At 35.2% G+C, this 22,310-nt stretch overlaps 5 protein-coding genes across 12 annotated transcripts; 4 read left to right on the top strand and 1 right to left on the bottom strand.

Annotated features, from left to right (window-relative positions):
* The first annotated feature begins 3,278 nt into the window (after nucleotides 1–3,278).
* Nucleotides 3,279–4,933, top strand: LOC140974168 (geranylgeranyl pyrophosphate synthase 7, chloroplastic-like). Its single transcript, XM_073437462.1, has 2 exons — nucleotides 3,279–3,631; nucleotides 4,043–4,933. The coding sequence occupies exons 1-2, from the start codon at nucleotides 3,318–3,320 to the stop codon at nucleotides 4,818–4,820; spliced, it is 1,092 nt and encodes a 363-aa protein (XP_073293563.1). The 5' UTR covers nucleotides 3,279–3,317; the 3' UTR covers nucleotides 4,821–4,933.
* A 1,063-nt stretch (nucleotides 4,934–5,996) lies between these two features.
* LOC140974171 (protein RSI-1-like) lies at nucleotides 5,997–6,821 on the top strand. Its single transcript, XM_073437465.1, has 3 exons — nucleotides 5,997–6,136; nucleotides 6,227–6,251; nucleotides 6,504–6,821. The coding sequence occupies exons 1-3, from the start codon at nucleotides 6,053–6,055 to the stop codon at nucleotides 6,683–6,685; spliced, it is 291 nt and encodes a 96-aa protein (XP_073293566.1). The 5' UTR covers nucleotides 5,997–6,052; the 3' UTR covers nucleotides 6,686–6,821.
* Nucleotides 6,822–7,878: 1,057 nt separating this feature from the next.
* LOC140974167 (senescence-associated protein SPA15, chloroplastic) lies at nucleotides 7,879–13,548 on the top strand. 4 transcript variants are annotated; one of them, XM_073437459.1, is made up of 13 exons: nucleotides 7,879–8,037; nucleotides 8,650–9,044; nucleotides 9,396–9,539; nucleotides 9,775–9,848; nucleotides 10,590–10,666; nucleotides 10,761–10,832; nucleotides 11,524–11,592; nucleotides 11,803–11,849; nucleotides 11,948–12,065; nucleotides 12,156–12,224; nucleotides 12,540–12,643; nucleotides 12,918–12,993; nucleotides 13,206–13,548. In XM_073437459.1, the coding sequence occupies exons 2-13, from the start codon at nucleotides 8,764–8,766 to the stop codon at nucleotides 13,377–13,379; spliced, it is 1,305 nt and encodes a 434-aa protein (XP_073293560.1). In that variant the 5' UTR covers nucleotides 7,879–8,037; nucleotides 8,650–8,763; the 3' UTR covers nucleotides 13,380–13,548. The 4 variants fall into 4 exon arrangements, with proteins under 4 accessions (XP_073293560.1, XP_073293559.1, XP_073293562.1 ...); XM_073437458.1 differs by having other exon boundaries at nucleotides 10,569–10,666; XM_073437461.1 differs by lacking the exon at nucleotides 9,396–9,539.
* A 1,428-nt stretch (nucleotides 13,549–14,976) lies between these two features.
* LOC140974169 (mitochondrial carnitine/acylcarnitine carrier-like protein) lies at nucleotides 14,977–18,038 on the top strand. Of its 2 annotated transcripts, none has more exons than XM_073437463.1 (4): nucleotides 14,977–15,225; nucleotides 15,333–15,427; nucleotides 16,535–16,926; nucleotides 17,389–18,038. In XM_073437463.1, exons 3-4 carry the CDS (start codon nucleotides 16,535–16,537, stop codon nucleotides 17,888–17,890), a joined length of 894 nt encoding a protein of 297 aa, XP_073293564.1. In that variant the 5' UTR covers nucleotides 14,977–15,225; nucleotides 15,333–15,427; the 3' UTR covers nucleotides 17,891–18,038. The 2 variants fall into 2 exon arrangements, with proteins under 2 accessions (XP_073293564.1, XP_073293565.1); XM_073437464.1 differs by having other exon boundaries at nucleotides 14,979–15,182.
* A 1,246-nt stretch (nucleotides 18,039–19,284) lies between these two features.
* Nucleotides 19,285–22,309, bottom strand: LOC140974165 (pentatricopeptide repeat-containing protein At5g66520-like). Of its 4 annotated transcripts, none has more exons than XR_012174737.1 (2): nucleotides 19,909–22,309; nucleotides 19,285–19,835 (listed from the first exon to the last, which is right to left on the bottom strand). XR_012174737.1 is itself a non-coding variant. In XM_073437455.1 (2 exons), exon 1 carries the CDS (start codon nucleotides 22,209–22,211, stop codon nucleotides 20,649–20,651), a length of 1,563 nt encoding a protein of 520 aa, XP_073293556.1. In that variant the 5' UTR covers nucleotides 22,212–22,309; the 3' UTR covers nucleotides 19,285–20,159; nucleotides 20,607–20,648. The 4 variants fall into 4 exon arrangements, 2 of the variants coding, with proteins under 2 accessions (XP_073293556.1, XP_073293557.1); XR_012174736.1 differs by having other exon boundaries at nucleotides 19,285–19,805; XM_073437455.1 differs by having other exon boundaries at nucleotides 19,285–20,159; nucleotides 20,607–22,309.
* Between the last annotated feature and the right edge of the window lies 1 nt (nucleotide 22,310).

Here is a 22,310-nt window from a genome sequence, read left to right as displayed (position 1 = left end):
TAGGCCGACCCACATAAAAAGTTGAACAACTATAATTAATTTTTCTCACAATAAAAAAATGAATTTATGAATCAGTTTATCCTAATGTTCGAATCAATTCAGTTTGGTCGATTTTTTCAATTTAACTGGAATTATGTTTCCCACGAAACGTAAATCTAAACAACGTACTCTTCAACTTTCTGATAACATAATTTCTAGTTGTGAAACTATATTTTTATTTTTGAGTTAGGTGAGATGATTGTTACAATTGAGTCTTCAAATCGAGATCTCGTTCTAAACATGACATATTGATGTCAGATTAACTACAAGTCATCGGATTGGCTTACGACCCTCTATTTTGATTTCTTTTTAAGTGAATGTAACAACCAAATATTTAATCCATGTCGACATTAAGTTAATTAAACTCAGGCTTTTCGTTTTTTGGATCTTGTCACGGGAATCAATTGACAAGGATTCTCTTTCTTTTCACATATTAAATTAATTTTGTTCATATCTAGCTAACTTAGGCATATATACTATTAATTTTGTCACCTTCGTTGAGGTATATACTACAATTTCAAATAATTAACAAACGCCAAACAACATTTAATGATTAATAACTCATATTATATATTAACTCAATAGTATGTATCGAGGAGCAACAATTGATATGAATTTTATATGGAGGCGACATCAATCAAAGTATGATGTTTGGACTATTTTACGAAGTAAAATACATCGATTATATTATATGTAGTTATGGAATAATAGGGGTTCGATCTAACTATTGTTAAAAGAGTGAAATTTCACATATTTAACTCGAATTCGATATAATTATGGAATAGGTGATCGGGGGAGAAATAATTACATGTGTTGTCATGTATAGAGAATATTATTCATATATATAAATAATATACTAATATTTTCTCCCATGCACTACGTACGTAGGCTAATAATATGTATAACAATTTTAGTCGATTTTTTAGCGAGAAAAAAAAAATTGGATTCATATCGGAGTCTCGACGAACCATTGCCCTAATATCCAATCAAGGAATATGAGTGTAATGGTCATATGACACGGTATATCGTGACTAGAGATTCTTTGTTAGCACTATCAGTTTGTATTTAGGGGTCGATATGTTGCGTTTGGTGCTAATAAATGATCGGCAGGGTTAAAACCAAAACTATTTTCGCCTATAGATAATTCAAATATTTTAATTGATGGATGTGTAAAACTAGGGTGTGTGTACAAAAGATAAAATGTGATTTGACTCTTGTTTGGCCTCAACAACTCTAAAATCACAAGGAATTGTGTTCTAGTGCAAGTATACACCTGAGCCATTGAGGATAATAAAAATACTGATTGTGACAGTATACATATAGGCATAGTTTGTTACACATGATAGGATAATCATGTGATATATAATATAAGGATAAGTTAATGATAAATAAGATGTAGGATATTATAAATTTTCAAATTTAGAACTACATGTGACACTTAGAAAACAATCGAAGTACTCAAAAAATTTGAAACACAATAAACTAATATCGGTTATTTTCTAAAAAACCAAAATTACTACAATTAACAAATTAAAAATCCTACATGTTCCAAACCGGGTTTCCATATCAAACGATAGGGTTTAGGATTTTTATATAGTGAGGGCAATTAAGTCATTTGTTGTGTTTTTTATCATTAAATTAAAATTATTACACCTCATAAAAGAGATATTTTATCCTTGTATAAAATAATTTATCACGAGCCCATGATATTATCATGAGCTTTTTAAAAAGATACCAAACGTAGGATAAGGAGGATTATTTATCAATCCCTCTCTTATCCAGTGTACCAAACTATACCATAGATTACTTAAATTCAAGGAGTTGAATTAAACTATATAAAACTTAACATAGATTAAATTTCTCAGCTTTTGGGCAGTGATTATAAGCTTTTTTTAAAAAAATTTACATGAAAATCGAGTGAGTTTTTCCATTTTAGAAAGTTTTCGTTAATTTTGCGTAGGTCCCGAAAACGAAAAATATGCACGAAATAATGGGCTCATTGCCCTCGTCATGAAATTATTTATTACCCGTATGGATTCAAAATCTAATTACGGAGGAGTTCGATCTGAGTCAAATCGGCTATAAATTAAATTGAAGAAATAAAATATTGGACTCCTGAAAAAAAATTTGGAGAGATTTTTGAGCTAAGTGTGTCGCTTGAGCAAATTTTATGGACGACTGTTTTCTTATTTTTCAAGCCACTGAAAAATCTTTCAATAAGTTTCAATTAAAATGGCTTATAATGTGGTGCAATTAACTCCTCTAATAACTTTTGTTAGCCATTTTCATAAAACGAGTACTGATATGAATTAGTAGCTACAAAAAATCCATCGTGCAACCGCGTTTAAGAAAACACGAGCTCGGGACGTGATATAATAGTATTAGCGATGGTCGTCGATAGAAACATCAGAAAATAAGTTATATGCACAACAAAGTGCTACGTGTATGTGTCACGTCCCCGCGGCTGTGTGATTGCACAATGAGCTCCTATAGCAACTACTTCGTATTCATCCTCGTTTTACGAAAATGATTAACCGAAGTTGTAATAGAAGTCCATTATAAATCCATTATAAACTTATTTTAAATCTTTAATTTTTAAGATGTGATATAGTGGTATTACAGTATAATAAATAAAATATATATGAGTTACATGCTCGGTAAAGTGTTATATTCACTATAGGACGGAGCCAAAAGGGGGACCCCTCAAATTTTTCTTGCTTATACGTCCGACCCCGTAAAGTTTGAATATATTTACAATTAAAATCACTTGCCCCCTTCCCTGTCGCTCCCAACTGTTCAACAAAAATATATTCCTTAAATAATTCAATCATTTTTTTACTACTGAGAAATAATTTAAATAATCCAATCATTTCTATAATTTTCAAATCTCTTCTTTTCTCTCTTTGTTATCAAAATCTCATATCTCCTATTACTAAGATTAATCACCTGAAAAATATTTAATTACTAATATATATTGAGAAAGAGATTGCTTAAACTTTCAATATTGACTCAATTATGGATAAATTTGAAATCATAAAGAAACATTGTTCACAATTTAAAATGATATCTTTTGTAACTCTAATTTTTATATTATTAATTCATATCCGTCATCGCTTTACAGAAATAAATACTCCGAGTTGCTAAGTGAATTATATTTCATGACAATTACATTAACTGCATGCTGAAGTTTCTAAAATATTCAGACTCATTAGAGTCCAAATCTAAGGTCAGNTATAGAGTAACCCTTTTCATATCTGCAAGACACACACACAAGATCAATGGCTGTTCTAGCAACCATCCCTGCTAACGAAACCTTATTCTTTCGAAAATACTACATAGGTAAAATCAAAACATCAAATAACAGTAGAAACAATATCATCCGAATGAAGATTCAGCCTCCGAATGTCGCGACGACGTCTGTAGCTCAACCTTTATCTCATGATATATTGATCAGTCCATCGAAGCCACTGGATTTTGTGTTTCCCAATTTCCAGTTTCAAGATTATATGGCAGCAAAGGTAAGCAGGGTGAACAAAGCCTTGGATGACGCAGTTCCGCTACGAAACCCCATTAAGATCCACCAGGCTATGAGGTAATAATGTGTTTCCCTATTTCCAGTTTCAAGATTACAAAATTGACTAATTATGGTATATATAATAACACGTAGAGTCTAAATGATCAGTCGAGTTTGAGCTTTTAAAATTTTAAGACTCGTGTTTAGGCTTGTGATTTTTTAAATCGATCAATCTTGAGATGGTCATTGAGCTTGTTTAAAGTTGATATACTTTCAAAATCAAGTGTAGGATGTATTATATTATGCAGAGAAGATTGGATCAAGTTTTTTGGAAAATAAATACAAATAATTATATATAACAATCAACTAAAAGATATATTTTCCTACTCTTATAAGATATATCTATCATCATGCATCTTGATGTATACAATAATCAAGATATCATCAATTATGATTTTACTAGACTGTGCTGACAAGTAAACCAATCAGGTACTCACTTCTTGCGGGCGGGAAACGTATTCGGCCAGCATTGTGCCTCGCTGCGTGCGAGCTGGTGGGGGGAGAAGAACACATGGCCCTCCCCGTTGCCTGCGCTATTGAGATGATACACACGATGTCGCTCATTCACGACGACCTCCCATGCATGGACAACGACGACTTACGCAGAGGGAAGCCGACGAATCACAAGGCTTTTGGGGAAGAAACTGCGGTTCTTGCAGGAGACGCCCTGCTTTCTCTCGCCTTTCAACACGTTGCGGTCAATACTAGAAACGTTTTGCCCCGGAGGGTAGTTCAGGCCATTGCCGAGCTGGGCTCTGCTGTCGGGTCCGAAGGGCTCGTGGCGGGACAAATAGTGGACATATGCAGCGAGGGAAAACAGATAAGCCTGGATGAATTGGAGTACATTCATGTACACAAAACATCGGTGCTTTTGGAAGCCGCGGTTGTGTGCGGCGCCATAATGGGCGGCGGGGATGCGATCCAGATTAAGAGGTTGAGGAAGTACGCGAGATGCATAGGGTTGCTCTTTCAGGTTGTGGATGATATATTGGATGTCACGAAATCGTCCGAGGAACTAGGGAAGACTGCTGGTAAAGACTTGGAGAGCGATAAAGCGACGTATCCGAAGCTTATGGGGCTCGAAAAGGCGAAGGAGTTTGCTGCGGAATTGGCGGATAAGGCCATGGAGGAACTTAATAGCTTCGACGTTCTGAGGTCAGCGCCATTATATCATCTGGCTAACTATATAGCCCATCGCCAGAATTAGTTCACTACTTCACAGCGATTGTTTTTTTAGCACATGGGGAGGTGGATTCAAACTCGGGTCATTGCCAACATTGGCCGAGTTTGAGATCAACTGAGCTAAAAGTCCGGTCTCGACTTCACAAGGTTTATGTGTACATATACTTGAATAAATCATGATAGAAAAAGTTATTGTTGACACATATTATCAAGTATGGTTATTTGATTATCATTCCTATGATCTATATATCGAAATATGTTGATTTTGGTAAGATGAAAATCTGAACACTTTTTTTATTCCTTTCTTGTTCAATTATAAATTTGTTGCTCGATAATATTTGATTAAACAAAATGTTAGTAAAATATTCAAATAAAATATATAAAATTTCAATTATTGTACCTTCATAATTTTCGAGATTAGGATCACGATAATACCATTTTTCAAAATTACATCCTTAAAATAACAATTGGAAGTAGGCAAATCTGAACAACATCGCATTTTCTTTCCTATAATAAAATTTAAATTATTATTACCTAATTTAAACAAAATGTTACATATAATATATATAATGTAATTTCTTTCCGTGCTTATCACTCGGTGGCACAAATCTATGCGCCTGTTATTATATGTGCGCATTATTTTATGCAATACTTAGAGTATTTAATCTTTGAATCATCAATATATATGCCAACTTTTATAAAAACGTGAATTATCTAATGATATTAGAATAAGAGGAAAAACACTCATTGTGTAGCATATATATAGAATATCATTATAGCAATCTCCGTTTTGAAGATTCAATTTAAAGATGCGTTGAATTGGATCCATCTAATTAACCGTCATATAATTATATGATGATATGATGATGATATTTTTTGATATATTAGAAAAACCGAAACCAAACCGAACCATAATCCGAATTTCTTGAGTAAGCTCGGTAGATATGTAATTCGATTTAACTCGATCAAATCTCAGTTTAACTTTTGAGTCAAAAAAGAAAATGTGATTTGACAAATTAAATAACCTAAACCATCAAGTACGGCGCTTTTACCTCTCCCATTGCCTCCAATAATACTGACATTTTCTTTGTCAAAATCTTACTTTCCTTGATTAACGCCTCAAATGCTGCCCTTTTCTTCCCTGGATCCAATCAATCTTTCCCCCCTATAAATTATCAACATTTTTTGCACCAAATGTACCATCACATTTTACTACATTTTCTAAGGGGAAAAAAAATCTAAATCTTCGAAGATATAATGGGAAGCCGTACTCACAGTACCACTACTCTTTTCTTGGTTTTGTCCCTAGTTTTCTTCCTTACATTATCTAATGTTGTTCAGGTATTTTTAAACATTTAATTAATCTTATTATATCTTTTTATTTTTTTTAATGATTTTTATTAACATTTGTTCTTCATATTAATTTGACAGGGGTATAATCATCTTCGACCTCAAGGTTAGTGTAAACATTTTATTCATTCAAACGATTCCAAAGTTTTAAATAAATGGCAACTCCCATTCATACAGAACATTAATCCCATTTATGTCTCTGGATTCATGTTTAAAATTCAAGAATATAACGAGCTTCATAACTCGACTGACATTCAGAATGGTCGAAGATTTCAATTTACCCGTCGTTACTAATTACATATGAAAAGTTTTGGAGTTTAATCGTAGAAACTAATCGATCTTCATGTGCGTGCCACAGATTGCAAGCCTCGATGCACGTACCGTTGCTCGGCTACATCGCACAAGAAGCCATGCATGTTCTTCTGCCTAAAGTGTTGCACCAAGTGCCTGTGTGTGCCGCCGGGGACCTACGGCAACAAAGAGACATGCGCTTGCTACAACAATTGGAAGACTAAACGAGGCGGCCCTAAGTGCCCTTGAACTATTAATATTTTTTTTTTGTTACTATTTCTGATTAGCATAATAGCCGGAACCTTATTATTTTCGAATTAATTCGGTTCGTTGTCATTTGTAAAACGTTTACATCCTCATCCGATGCTTTTGAGTAAAAATGGAATTGCATTCAATGATTTATAATATTAAATAAAATTCGTCGAGTAATTTATGTAATATTATGGGCAGCTATGCCCAAAAATGTCACATCTGGCAATTCAATTGTCTATAGAGAGCTACCAAACGGCTTGCCTCGTCATGCCATCAAACATAGGGCAGTTTCAAAATTCATTTTTTCTTATCGCAGAATTTGTAGTATTATTGAGATTGAGAATTATCGCAGAATTTGTAGTATTATTGAGATTGAGAAATATCCTTGGTTACAAGTTTTACAAACCAATAAGGAAAGTAGTTTGACGCAGTTTCAAAATTCATTAATTATACATAATCTATTATAAATAATATAAATATTTCAAAAATTATCGATCATACATAAACTATTAAAAATAATATAATATTTTTTTAAAAAAATTTATTGTCCAATCTCCTCTGTCCTGACCCTCAATCCAGTTAGTTCAGTTTTTTTTGACCCATCTCCAAAAAGAGTTCGCCAAAATCGTAATTTAACCTGCATTTTCATTGGTGGCGGACCAAATCCAAATTGACATTTTTACAGGTTTGGTAGATATTAACCGTTAAGATGTGACGTCACTCTCTTACGGCTCACTTAGCCAACCAGATCAATCAGCGGAATATTAGTAGTGAGCCAACCAGATCAATCAGCGGAATATTAGTAGCTTGACGCATGAGAATTTCTCAGGAGTTACTCATTCCGGTAATACTCTCAATCATGTAAGTTTAGCCCATCTAAACGTGGTTCCTTCATGTATTTTTTACCCGCATAGCCCGACAAGCCGTTGGAACTTCGAATGTTCATATATGCACAATTGAGCTCTCTCTTTAATAATTTACACACAGCTTATGTGCAGAACTCACCATTTCCTTATTCAAAAAAAAAAAAAAAATTGGATGAGCATGAGCCACGAGGTGTAGGATGGTACCGGGCCTTATTGGGCTGGGTCGGCCCACGTTGTCGACCCGTTTGATGCGACTCCTATTGCTCTCTTTTTGTTTCTTCTAGAGCGCTGGCTGGCTACAGAGGGGCCACACACCAAGCTTGTGGTCAGAATTTGCTTCGATCGATCAATGGCCGTTCATTTCACTGTCTTTCTTTATTATATAGTAATAATAATATTAAGAATAGTCCTTGCACAACAATTTTTGACGCAAGACTCTACAAAAAATCTTAGCATCCCTCTTTATGTTCAAGTCAATTGGAGGTAATTTGCTTTCCGATGAAATTTCACCATCCTTGGTTTGGTAGATTCATGCCAAATGTGGAATCTGGGCTTCTTGATTTTCTTGTGATTGATAGAGTATAAAGCTTATTATTGTCATGTTTGAACTTGTAACATTTTTTGCTTGGAATGGGATATTTTTACTACTTGTGTTGCAGATGATTGATGATTATGCAGTAATTTTCCTGAAATGTCTTTGGCTATGTTTTGGTTTGGATTACATCGGCTACTGGAAAAGATGATCTCTCTGGGAATTTTGCTATGATTGTAGTATAATTTTTCTAAACTATTTTCGTCTACTTTTTATTATAGTCCAATAAAAAAAATCAGAAGTGCACTGTATCTCTTGTCATTGAACATCATTTAAGTGTTGAAGTTATTGTTTAAAGTTTGTCAAACCAATCTCGGTACCTATTTTTGACACTAGAAAAACAGGAGAAAAATTGAGGCCACTGGTAAAAAATTCAAGAAATTGACTTGTTTCATCCTAGCCAATCATGATGTCAATTAATTTAACTTGTGGACTTGTATATCCCTCGTGAGATATCATCTGAATTCAACTTGTTAACATTTGCTCTTCTTTTTACTTAACAGCTCTCGTACTACTGGGAAAATGCTAGCTTGAGTTGCTCATTTTCTGTATTAATCCGTTCTCATCGCTAGCACAGCCACTTCGCCGCCGACACAAGATTCCTTGGATTAGAATTTATGGCTAGTCCGAATGGCGTTGTTTATTCATCAGTCAAATTGCCGCATAGTACTAATGTATTCTCGATTAAGCAAGGAGTCATCCAGCAAAAACAAGGGGATGGATATCTCTTGGTGTTGAAACCGAAGTTCTTCAACAAGGGGCTCTGGCCTTTAGCTGGAAAAAGGAAAATTTTTATTGGATTTCGACGAACTTATCTGGTGTGTCAGTCAACAGAAACACACAGTACGGACACAAAAGAACGTGTGAGATGTTATACTGAATTTTCACATTTATCCAGGTATGTGTGGCCTTCTAATGATTCTTCTTTCTTAAACCATCTGTTTGTGTGGCCCTCAAACGATTCATTAGTGTTCTAGGTTATCCGAAATGGTAAGGTGTTCTCCATACAAATATGTTCCTTTTCAAACTCTACTATTATGAATTTGCACAAAAGTGTTTCAATCCATCATATAGTTCTGGAGCTTTCCACATGTAAACTCTTCAATCATCTCAAAATGATGAAATATAGAAACTAGTACTTTTTGAATTGTTGGTTTTTACGGAATGAGCTTGTGAATCAGGGGCATTCTTAATCTATTTTTGTTGTGAGATGGTCATAACTCAAGATATGTATTTGTTTTTGCATCAGTCCTCAATCTGAAAGCAAGCACCCTATCGAGACTGATAAGAGTACCTGTTCGAGTCATAGATTATCCGAGGCATGCAAATTTGTTCACAATGATGCAAGGTTCATGAATGAACGAGCTAGAAATGACATTATACTTCTTTCTCGGTAAAATTATTGTCCAATTATCGCAGCTCAGGCAATGGTTATATCGTCCAAAATTTTCGAGTCTTTTATTTATGTTTTCTGAAAGGATCCTTTTGCTGGTTCATGTCATTGATCTGAAGGCTTTCGATATCTTAATATAAACGACTATGCATCCTTTTAGTTATCAAGACAATGCTAGATAAGCAACCATCATTTGTTTGAATGCTAATAATTTATGCTTTCACATATCAAATAGAGGCATACTGAGGCTTGATGCTCGTGCAAGACAAGATGTTGCCTTTCTTGGTTCAGAGTTCCTTAAACTTGATGGTATGAAGTTTGTGGCTACCTTATTTTAGGATTTTATCAAATTTATGTTATATTCAAGTGTCTGAATTCCTGTCACCTGCTGTACCAAATTATTTGGCATATCACTTAACATTTGTTAGGATGCTTCATTTCATTTCAGGAGCATATCATTTTTGCTTTTGTGTATATGAGCTTGACCAAACTAGTTGATGAACTTACGATTATGGCGACTGGTGATAAAAACACAAAGCCTGGCCTCCAAATAATACTAGCTATAAGGGAAATAACGACGACAGAAAAACACAATAAGGATTTTTATTCAATGAAAAGTAACAGGATAAATTACCAATTCACCTCAAGACAAAATGGCCCCAGGAGCAAGAAATACATCCTGAAGGAATAGATATCTCTCTCCTTTCTAATGCGACTGAAAAGTTCACAAGCAACCTATTCCCTCTCCCTTCTCTGGATCCTCCTAATCTAAACCTTCGATACTGGAGGATTTAAGTTACTTTGGCTTATTCTTTATCTCACTCTCTTGGACCAACCCGCTAGGCTTCCTAAGCCCAAATATCTAACAATTGTATCTTCTCTCTTAATGAATTTTCCTACCCTACACTGAAAGAATAGATTCCGCTATGCCAATCAGCACAAGCACCTAAATGAGTATTTTGAATGACTTTTCTTAGGAGGTCAGAACATAAATAACCCTGCTTTGTAAATTTTTATCTATTCAATAAGATTATGCCTTTTATCGGGCAGCACGGGCCAGAGAAGAAACTGAGAAAATTGACAATGATGTGAAGAGAAGAGCGGAAAGGCTTCATCATATTGCTACTGTAAGGATCCTTTTCTTACTTTTTTCTCAAGCATATTGAAAACATGCTGGAATTATGTTCGATAATGTTCTAATTAGTTTCGGCTTCCTGGAAGATTTTAAAAGAGAAAGCTCAATCAAGATTGAAAAAAGCTGCTGACAAGCACTGGAGTGATGGTGCATTAGAGGTGAGTGTCTGTGCCTTCAATACTGTTCTGATCTGAATGTATTATTTTACTTGGTACGAATTATAACTTGATTCAATTCTTTTTTGAGCAATTAATTTGCATTTTTTCCAGCTTTCCACTTGCCTAACATTAATCAAATGAAGTGATCTTTTAATGCTTTCTTTTCGCTCGATATACCTTGAAATATTGTATATTGTATTTCCATTTATTTTCTTTATATTTGATTGGCATATGATTTAGAGTGACATCTATTGAAGGAGATTGATGTTGGATCTGCTGCTATACATGTTCTTAAAATATCGGTTAAACTTTTGTTTATATCAAATAAATTTTTAATCGAATGAGCTAATTGGTTGTTTAGTTCTTTGGTAGCTAGTGTGTCATGAAGGGTTTTCTTTTTCTTTTTCTTTTTCCCCATCCCAATTAGATATATACTTATTTCTTTCAAAAGTATGACATTATCCTTTTTTCCCCATTTTTTCTGGATTCCTGCATCTATCGCCGTGTTGTCTGGCAAACATTTTGTTATAGATATGCCATGTTTGTCATTTGGTCATCTCTCTAAAGGAAATATGGAGGAGAGATGAAATAACTATGACGCAATGGTTATTTGGTTTTTCCTCGAAGTTTTGTACTTCTTATAATCTGTACTTGTTTCTCAAGTAAAAACACACTGCTTTTTCTCGTTAAGGCGGATTTGAAGAGGGCTGACGTTGCTGCGAAACGACGTGCAATGGAAGATTCTCTTATGGCTTTGGAGGTACTGTCGTTAGAAATGTGTTGGCTTTGGAGGTACTGTCGTTAGAAATGTGTTGTTTCTTTTCCTTGCACAGGTGGAGCGAAACATTGTTTTTCTTATGATGTCTAGTATCCCTCTACCAATCACACCCTCTTTCCTTCACAAATAATACTTTTCCTTTGTTTTTATCAATGATTTGAGAATTCAGATATCTGTTTGTTGGAGTTGCAGTTAGTCAAAAATCTTCATGATAGGATGGTGAACAAAATGTGCAGAGTGTAAGTTACTGTAATAACATAAGAGTTTTCCGATGTAAAATAAATTAGGCATCACGTTTGTGAGACTGTTTGCTCAAGAAAATGCTTTATCTGCTCAGGAAAACAGATTCGACTAATACTGATGAGGTGGCAAGGTATGTTACACTTGAAAATTTAAGGAAAACTCTTGATGTCATTTCTGGAGAGGTATCTGCAGACCGTATCGATGCTATTCAGGTTTGTGTCTTGAATGTATTTAAATCTTGAGGAGTTTACTTTCAAGAGTGATAACTGTTATTTGAGCCTTAATGTTTTACTGATGCACAGGAAGCTTATTGGTGCATAGCTTCAGCACTTTCTGAAGCTGATGGGATTGACTACACTGATCCGGAAGAGGTCTGAGCCAAATGAGTATATGTCTGAGATTGGGAAAATGAATTTGAAATTGATTTAGAACCACTATTTTTATTTTTTATTTTTTATTAAGATAAAGAATCTTTGGGGAAAAAAAAGGTTTTCTTCAGCATAACATGAAACCAGAAACTCATAATTATTGTTTTTCAATGTCACTGATATTTCTCAAAATCATGCTCAAAGTACTGAAACGAAAACATAAAATTTCAACTTTGAAGAAAATCTTGAGTCCAAATACATCGTCTATAACTCATTTAAGTCGACTATTTTTATCTTTGCTGTTTTTGTTTGGATCAGCTGGAGTTTTTGGTGGCAACCCTTATAGATCTTGATGCCATGGATGGTAAAAGCAGTGTATCCCTATTGGCAGAGTGTTCAAGTTCTCCTGATGTCAGTACGAGGTATCTAATCTCATGTCTTGATTTAATGGGTGGTAGAAGCAATGTTCCCTACTATATATTCTCTGTACTACTGTCCTATAATATATGCAATAAATTTGCGGCAAAACCTGAAGTGCTATCAACCAAACTTCCATATTTGAATGTTTAATGCCTAATTACAGGATTCAAATATGATAGATAAGCAGAGTGATCGCCTCATTTATTCCCAAACATCTCAAATTCATGTTCATGCGTTCCACTTATGTTCTTGTTTTTCGTAAACCTTGATGAGCAGGAGAGCACTAGCTAATGCATTATCAGCTGCACCATCCATGTGGACTCTTGGAAATGCTGGCATGGGAGCTTTGCAGGTACATATACGATTGCTATCGAAATAGTCTCCACCAATTAAAAAGTGATCAAATTTTTTTATGTAAAGTTTGTCGGAATTTCCTGCCTCACTGGAAAGATACGTGAAAGCATCCTTCTTATGATAAACTCCTCGTTCTGTGGTTAATGTTTTCATTTTCCCTTCTGTTCAGTATTTTTTATTTTTTAAAACCTACGACTCTTCTTTTTTAAGAGACTAGCCCAAGACCCAAATCCTGCAATTGCTGCGGCTGCATCAAAAACAATATATGAACTGAAGAAACAGTGGGAAATAGAAGAAGATGATACCTGGAGATACATGATGAGCCAGAGCTTGCCAAGTGAAATAGTCGATGGGGACATTGAAGATGATACCGGGACTGATTGACAATACCGAGTTCACATATTTACTGTAGATAGATTATGAATTCTTAGTTCATACTAACTAATGAATGTATAAAACGACTAATATATAAAGGGTGGTTTGTTAGCTTCATCTTTGTATTCTCATCATTCTTGAACCAGATGTGTTATATGCTATTTTTGTTGCTATTTCATTCCAAATGGTTAAAGAATATGTGAAAAATGAAAAATAAACATAATCTTCAGGTTATTTGAAGGTTTGTGAATTTCGAGCTCGAGTCGTTAGGAGGGGCGTTATACATGAATTATGAAGAGCATATGCGTGAAAACTAATTTTGCAAGTATTTGATTATTACAGCTTCAATCAAGGATATGCTGATACAGATTTTTGGTCGACTACATAATTTCAGCATTAATCGCCTTCAAGTTCAATGAGTCTCACAAACATGTTAGCTTATATAATTTCAATCAAATATCTTTCGTTTATGATTTTCTTAAAATAGTTTTTTATATATAAAAAAATTATCCTTCAAACATCTTATTAAAACAAAAAAGATGAGAGAAAAAAATTTATACATCAAATCCCGCCCAAACAAATATTAAATTGATGCCCCCCCTAAACTCGAGGCTAGCCAAATAATTTTAGCTCTTTGGTAACATGAAATTTTCCGCTGAAACCTTGGACTCCTTTCTATGATACAGTTGTCACCTTGATTTTTTTTTAAATGGAAAATTCTATGATACGATGGGAGTTTTCGCTCCTCATGTTGTTTGAATCATTTGACGTGAGGTTCACCACATTCAAAAACTATGACAACAACAGGAATAACTATTTTCGATGTAGCATGGTTTCACTTTTTTGTATTGTTCCCAAATTTTTGATAATACAATGAGGGTATTATCATGCCTAAGGATGTAAACGAACCAAACACTTCGCGAGTTGTTCGAAGCTCGACTCGATAAAAAGCTCATTTGAGTTCGTTTGTTAATCATATCAAGCCGAGGTCGAAATCGAGTTCGACAAGTTAATTAAACCAAGCTCAAGTCTAAGGATATTCGGCTCGTGAGCTGACAAGCATGTTCATTAATAGGCTCTCGAGCTCGAGCTCGACTTGTTTAGGTGGCTCGTAAGCTGTAGCCGAGCTCGACTTGTTTGGATAGCTCGTAAGCTGGAGCTTGGCTCTTTTGTTGAGTTGACGAATAATAGTACTAATCCCAATGGAAAAAATTGAATATAGATATATTTAATTTTTAATAAGCTCGAATCAAGGTCAAACTCGAGCTCAATTGTATGTTTTACGAGCTTGAATCGTTAAACATGATAAATGAGCTATTAATGAACCAAGCTCGAGTCCGGCTTGATTTCCATGAAAAACGAGCTTTAACGAGTCGAGCTCGAATTTTTCGCGAGCTTAGTAATTTCAAGACAAGTCGAGCTCGAACCTAATGATAAAAACTCGAATCGAGCTCGAACCTCTATCAATCTAATACGATCAAATTCAAACCTAATACTATTTGGTTTTGTTGTGATCATTTACAACCCTAATCCTACCTACCTAACTAACTGGTGGCTCCTGAATACTAAGAGATATCTCGAAGTATATTCAGATTCACCTTACCCAGCGAGAGGCTGACATTGGACCAAACACTCCCACCGCATCTCCCTCACCCACTCCTCGCTCGTGAACTCCCAAATTCCTATGTTTGTCGCTTCTTAAATTTCGCCTTTGTGGCCCTCACTCTCCACAAGATTCTCCCTTTATTCACCAATCATTTACAAAATACAACTCTTTTCTTCCCAATTCAAATAACTAAGAATATTCAAATGGTTTTCCATTTATTATAAATGGAAATTCAGTAGTACCCCTTTGGTATTTTCTCCTTTCATTGCTGTGTTCTTGAAACCTTTTTCCGCCTTCGTTTAAATACTCTACGCATTCAGGGATTTGACAGTCTTATTGTGCCCTCTGTCTCTCAGATTGCATCTGGGATTTTAGCACTAAGGGTGTGCGGTTGATTTGGGATTGTCTGTTTGTTGCAAGTTTCATCTGGGATTTAAGGGACTAGGACGAGGTGAATTTTTTCCTGTGATTTCTCTATGTTGATCTTTGCTTTTCATGAAAATGGATTCTTATTTGAAGTGCTTATCAATCGTTTCTGGAGCTATAAATTTACACATATACGTTGTTTTGATGTTCTTTCGGTAGCTGCCTGTTGAAACTAAATCTTGTAGGTATTGAAGTCCCTTTAAATTTCTTAAATCCGAATTTCTATGAAAAAATGTCTTTGAATTTTGTAAAATTTATCAATGTTATGATATTTATCTAACTTCTCTTGAGGAGTCTTTGTGGGGGTATGTGTGTTAGTCGATCAAAATTATTTCTCTTATGTAATTATACTCAAAGGCCTGCTAACTTATGACCAATGTAAGTTTTGTAAAATTTGTATATAAATCATGGTCGTGGATTCAAATGTTGAGTAAATCTGCAAAAAGATAAAAACCATCAACGAAGCATGTCAAAAGGATATTACCTCTTTCGTCATCACACAAAGAAGTTTACCAGGTTGATAATTTGGATGGTTACTTTGGAGAAAAAAATATTATAAAACCATGCACTTCCCACACGGACGTGTATAACTTCGGCATGTGGATTCAAAACTTTCTAAATATGACTTGATATTCATACATGAATTCTGGAGATGGGATATGATGATGATAATTATAAATTACTTTTTCTGGTGATGGTTTTGTTAGGTTCTTATTTCTGCAGGAATAAAATTTTGACAATTTGTATTCACTCACTGGTACACACTTTTTTCCCTCTCAAATCGTTGTCCTGCAACGCTAATCTTTCACACAAGAGGAAGATTTCTAATGCTGTTTTTTTGCTGATGCTTTGAACCATCCTTCATTATCTTTAAACATTTCTTGTACCATTCTTTATCTCTCAATATCCTGTCATTTAATTCTTGTGTAACTGTGTGTATGCTTGTTTCACATCTCAAAGATTCAAGTCTCCATATTCTTTTCCCAGTTTTCTCTAATCAAAGTGGATGCGTCCATTTTCCATATGTTGAGAGAATTTTGAATCTGAATATGAGACTAATAAGGAATTTCAAAAATATCTGGAAGTTCTGCTATCTAATTTCATTTTCTTTTCTAACCAAAAAACTGTGCAGATGGGTGATGTAGCTAAAGATCTAACCTCTGGCACAGTTGGAGGGGCAGCCCAATTGATAGTTGGACACCCTTTTGATACCATCAAGGTCAAGCTCCAAAGTCAGCCTGCTCCACTTCCTGGCCAGCCTCCTAAATATGCAGGTGCAATAGATGCTGTGAAACAAACAATAGCAGCAGAAGGTCCAAGGGGTCTGTACAAGGGAATGGGAGCTCCACTTGCGACTGTAGCAGCTTTCAATGCATTGCTATTCACAGTCCGAGGCCAAATGGAAGCGTTGTTGAGGTCTGCACCTGGTGCTCCCCTCAGTGTCGATCAACAGGTTATTTGTGGTGCTGGAGCTGGAGTCGCTGTATCCTTTCTTGCATGCCCCACTGAGTTGATAAAGTGCAGGTCAGTTTCCGAGTTCAGTCTTAATAGGAACACGATGGGATAGGTCTGTTTGACGTGTGGGCTCATTTGTTCAATGGCAAGATAATGATAATATTATTGCATTGTTACCTTTTACTAATTTTTGGTACAGCAGCCAGTGTTCAATCTTACTATAACCATCTTAAGAAGATAGAAATTCCAAGATCAATTAAAATCAAGAGTCTTTGATCAAATGTAGAGAATTTCTTTGATTCATCCTGCTTTCCCAAGTTTGACTACCAGTTACTTCTCTTACAAGGTTTCTTGGACTTTTATGATAATTGGTTATTTTAGCAGGCAATTCTGAATAATCAAGTACTAAAAACGTGCTCTGAAAGGTATCAAGTGAGCGTATTGCGGAACAAAAGTATTTAAAATTGTAAAGCGATTCATCATTTAATAATAACGAAACCTTGTCGATGTTTGCATTGTTCCTCGTTGCAGATTGCAAGCCCAGAGTGCATTAGCTGCTTCTGGCACCGACACCATTACTTTGAAATACAATGGGCCAATGGATGTGGCAAGACACGTCCTTCGATCAGAAGGGGGAGTAAGAGGACTGTTCAAGGGATTAGTTCCCACCTTGGGACGTGAAGTACCTGGTAATGCTGCTATGTTTGGTGTGTATGAAGCATTGAAGCAGTATCTTGCTGGGGGCCACGACACATCCAATTTAGGACGAGGGTCGTTAATATTAGCTGGAGGCTTGGCTGGAGCTTCATTCTGGGTTTCAGTTTACCCAACCGATGTCATAAAGAGTGTGCTTCAAGTCGATGACTACAAGAATCCGAAGTTCTCTGGATCCATGGATGCCTTCAAAAAGATCTTGAAAGCGGAAGGAGTCAAAGGTCTTTATAGGGGATTTGGGCCGGCAATGGCGCGTAGTGTTCCTGCAAATGCAGCATGTTTCTTGGCATATGAAGTTACAAGGTCTAGTTTAGGTTAATTGCATTATTTTGGCAATGAAGGGCATTGCCAATTTCGCCATCTTCGAGATATTATTTTCTCCACAATCTCTTGAATTTTATTGAAAGTGGATACATGCATAATGCTAAAAAATAGAACATTGTCATTTAGAATTCAAGTAATTTTTTTTCTGTTCTTGCTTGCTTTGCCGGATGAGATTTTCAGCCACAACGCCACAATCAGCATGATCAGGCAGCCTCTGGTCATTCTTTTCTGTGGCAAACTACATTTGTCATTTATAAGTCAACAGTGCACAAAGCTCCTATGCAAAATTAATAATCTTTTAAAAACCACAAACATAGATCTTCTAAAAGTGAAATATGGAGTTTGTGTTCTATTTCAAATAATATGATGCTACTGATCTATCTAACTCTTGGCATACATACCTATATTGTTTATTAAAGTTAAAATTTTAATGTAAGTTATATGTAATTCAGTGGATAAAGCCATTATATTTTGACATTTAGGTTATAGGTTCAATTCTTACTGAGATCATTTTTTTATTCTTTTATTTTCAATGAACTCAGCAAGAATTGAACCTATAACTTAACTTCTAATAAACAATGACTCTATCCACTGAATCACATATAACTTACATTAAAGTTTTAACATTTTATTAATATATATAATTATTAAAACAGACCATGACACTAAAGTTAGTTACTCTAATGTCTCAAACTTAATATAATAGTATAGATATATATCATATTTTTCTTTATATTTTATTTTCTTTCTTATTATTTTAATTTAAAAAATTAATTATTTTTATTTTAAAAATAAAAAAAATATTTCATTATGTAAATTTTCTACAGAACTGCCGCGATCACCTAATATATATTTTGGTAGAAATAGAGATAAAAAATTTAATTAGACTTTATGAAAATTTGGTAATTGCCAACCAAAAAAGTATATGAGATACCATAAACACCGATCCAATATTCCAACTTACCAAAAGTTGTTTTCACCAAACATCATCCACATATTTAATTAAGTCGTCGTTGTGGTTCAGTTTACTTCAAAGAGCGAATATTTGTTTGTAAAAGAGCAATGTGCGCATACATATTTTTTTCTTGTGTAAAATAAAATCTGTGTGAAATATTTAGAGATTATGTTAAAACTTAAATATATTCTTTTATAATAATATTTTAGGTTAGTGGTGATATGATTTTTTAAAAAAAACAATTCTAAAATACAGATAAAGCTAACATAAATTATTATCGAGATGTGTTAGTTATAGATAAATTATAAATTTATTAAAATAAATTTTTTTACTCATTTTTTTAATTACACGAAGATTAAATATTTTTGCTAAAATAGATATTATTTGTATCAATTAAATGAATATTCACAAAATTTCATTATTCTTGTTTCGGAAATTTCAATTGCAGAAATCCATCGATAAACTTCTTGGATGACATATGATCATCAACAAGATTAAAGCAAGGGTCATTGAATCACACAGATTATTGCATGTCATCAGCCAAACCCCTTTCTTGGAGTTACGCTAAAAGAAAAGGAAAAAAAAAAAGGAATAATAAATCATGCAGTGTCGACAGTATGATAAGTAGGATCCATCTCACTCCAGCAACTGGAAGAGGAAGTACTGGGACAATGTCGCCACTCCTCACTAGCTTCTGTAGGCTCAACTCTGGGAGGAAATAACTCGTCATATCATATGACAAGACGAGGATGAAATTCTCTTTTCAGCTTGAGAAGTCATTTCTAGAGAGCAAAATCTCAAACAGAACCACAAGAACAAATGAGGCCGTGTGTCGAAAGAGGCAGCAGATCAGGGAGAATACCTGGATCAGATTTTCATTTCCAGCATCAACTATCAAACCTTCTTTGTGTTTGCCCAAAACAAATTGAGACTTGCCCACAAATTCAGTCACTTCCTGCCAAGAAACTGGCTTTTGTAACAGTTCCTATATATTACAAGGCAGGAAGCTAAGGTTTTTCTTTAATCTCATCGTGCTTAAGGAGCAATGCATAATTTACCTTATCCCTTATCTTCTGTAGTAGCTTACCACACGAGCCTTCAGTCACTGAATCTTCTTGATAGCATTTTGTTGAGTGTGTGTAAATCAGAATCTCTGTGGTCATCACCCGATCCAAACATTGAATCATAAGGCATGCTTGCTTCAAATTTCACTCCTTGTTTGGCATTTCAAACACAGGAGTCCAGGTCTGCTGTTGCCACTTCTCCTGTCATTATTTTTCAACCACTTTCCATTGGGACTTTTCTTCGGCTAAGCGGTGGTTCATAAATTGAAGGAATAAAGTCAAATGTGAATTACTTGAAAAGGCAATTAATCCTAATAGAAAAGATTGTCGATCTCTTTTCTGTCGATCTTTTCTGATAGAATATTTTTACAATACAGAAGACCATTTGAAAAAAATATGGAAACCTCTTACAATTTGGAACCTTAACTTTCGATTTTAAGAGGTAGAAAAGTGCCAACTTACTGAGTCAAGTTAAAATTGTCATATAATTAACTTTTTTAGCTCTGAATATAAACATGTTCGCTAGATATTTAAGATGTTCGTCAATGCTAATAATAACTTTTCTCATGGAACCTTGTGCATGTTTAGTGATACGCATGCACATTCTGATTCTACACATGCGGCGAATGCCTTTATGCGGTCACATTGCGAAACTATGCCTAAGACATTAAATAAACAATTTCTGAACTCACCCAATGACAGGATTCAGATATCATGAGTTAATCAAAATTAAATTACTGTGATTTAGTAAGATTTTCCAATCCTTCAAGAGATATTTGCAGCTCCATTTCTTGATGGGTGATCTTATTTCCTGCTACAAACTCGTGCACAACATCTTTCACAACAATCAAGCTTCTACCAGGGGGCTTTTCCTGCATCACTCCTCTCATTTCTTTCCTTATGAGTGCGACTTTGTTCCATTCGTTCTCATTTGCATACATATTCGACAAAATAACAGTTGATCCTCCCCTCTCTTGCAAATCGATCTTTCTTAAAACAGCTTCCCCCAACTCCAAATTATTCTGAAGACGACAAGCACTTAGTAGTGATCCCAATATGGCCAGATTAGGTTCCACTGACATGTTTTCAACAATTTCATGAGCTTGCTCAAGCATCCCGGCTCTGCCCAGTAGATCAACAATGCATCCATAGTGACGAAGACTAGGCTTAATCCTATATCTTGTTGTCATTGACTCAAAAATACGTAACCCTTCTTCAACCAGTCCAGACTGAGAACATGCAAAAAGAATCACAAGAAAGGTTACTGAATCAGGAGTAAACCTGCCAGCTTGCTCCATTCGAGAGAACAGGTTTAGGCAATCTAATCCTCGACCATGGATTGCGAAACCAGAAATTATTACAGTCCACGAATACAAGTCTCTTTTCATATCTTCAACATCATCGAAAACTTCTTTCGCATAACATAAATTTCCACATTTCGCATAAGCATCTATGAGTGAATTGACTACAGAAGTATCTGATTCAACCCATCCAGCCTTCTCTAGTAAAGAATGCATACATTTCATAAGGGTAACTGATCCTAAATTGCCACAAGCCGACATCGTAGAGACCATAGTAACAAGATTGGGACACGGGACACAATCATCCACCATAAGCCTTTTGAAAACAAGAAGTGCTTCACGATCTTTGGACAGAGAGACGAGCCCTGATATTAAACTAGTCCATGAAATTATATCTTTTTCAGCCATTTCATCGAACAGGATCCATGCTTCGATCGTAGACCCACTAACCAAATAAGCATTTAGAAGACAATTTAGTGCAAACAGATCACTATGAAAACCCAACTTCATAACGTGACAATGAACTTCCTCAACCAAATGCAAATCAGAAGTAGCCCCACATGCCTGAAGCAAGAACGGAAACGTGTATCTATCGGGAACCATTTCATGGCTGAGCATTTCCATATAGTAACGCACAGCCATCCCACTACTTCGCGAGCCACCAAATGCGCCGTAATATCTAATCATTGTATTCCAAGAAAAAATGTTGGGTTTTCTGATTTGATAAAAAAGCCCAACTCCAAATTCACTTTCCACCCCACTGGTGTCTCCCAATTCGATCAAAGCCGTGTAAAGAAGGCGGCTCATTACGAATGAGTTGCGATGAAGGCCTGAAACAAAGACGTAGGAAATAAGCTGTTTGAGGTTGTGAAAAGTTTTGCTGCATTGTTCTTCGAGGAGTAGCAGTCGGGGGTGCCTTTGAAAGAGCTGGTTATGGTGAACCCACGTCGGAGTAGAGAATTTAACAGTTAATGGTGGGAGATTCTTGACAATCATCGATTTCGTAACATTCTTGAATTTGTCGAAACATTAATGTTTGAAAATCACCGCCCCGTTATACTACGCAACTAGATCATGAGAGCTTCAAACGGCCCA

Source organism: Primulina huaijiensis, chromosome 3, assembly GCF_012295235.1.
Source record: "Primulina huaijiensis isolate GDHJ02 chromosome 3, ASM1229523v2, whole genome shotgun sequence".
NCBI lineage: Eukaryota > Viridiplantae > Streptophyta > Magnoliopsida > Lamiales > Gesneriaceae > Primulina > Primulina huaijiensis.
The sequence above is the reverse complement of the archived record's forward strand: the minus strand, read 5'-3'. Positions and strand labels throughout refer to the sequence as shown.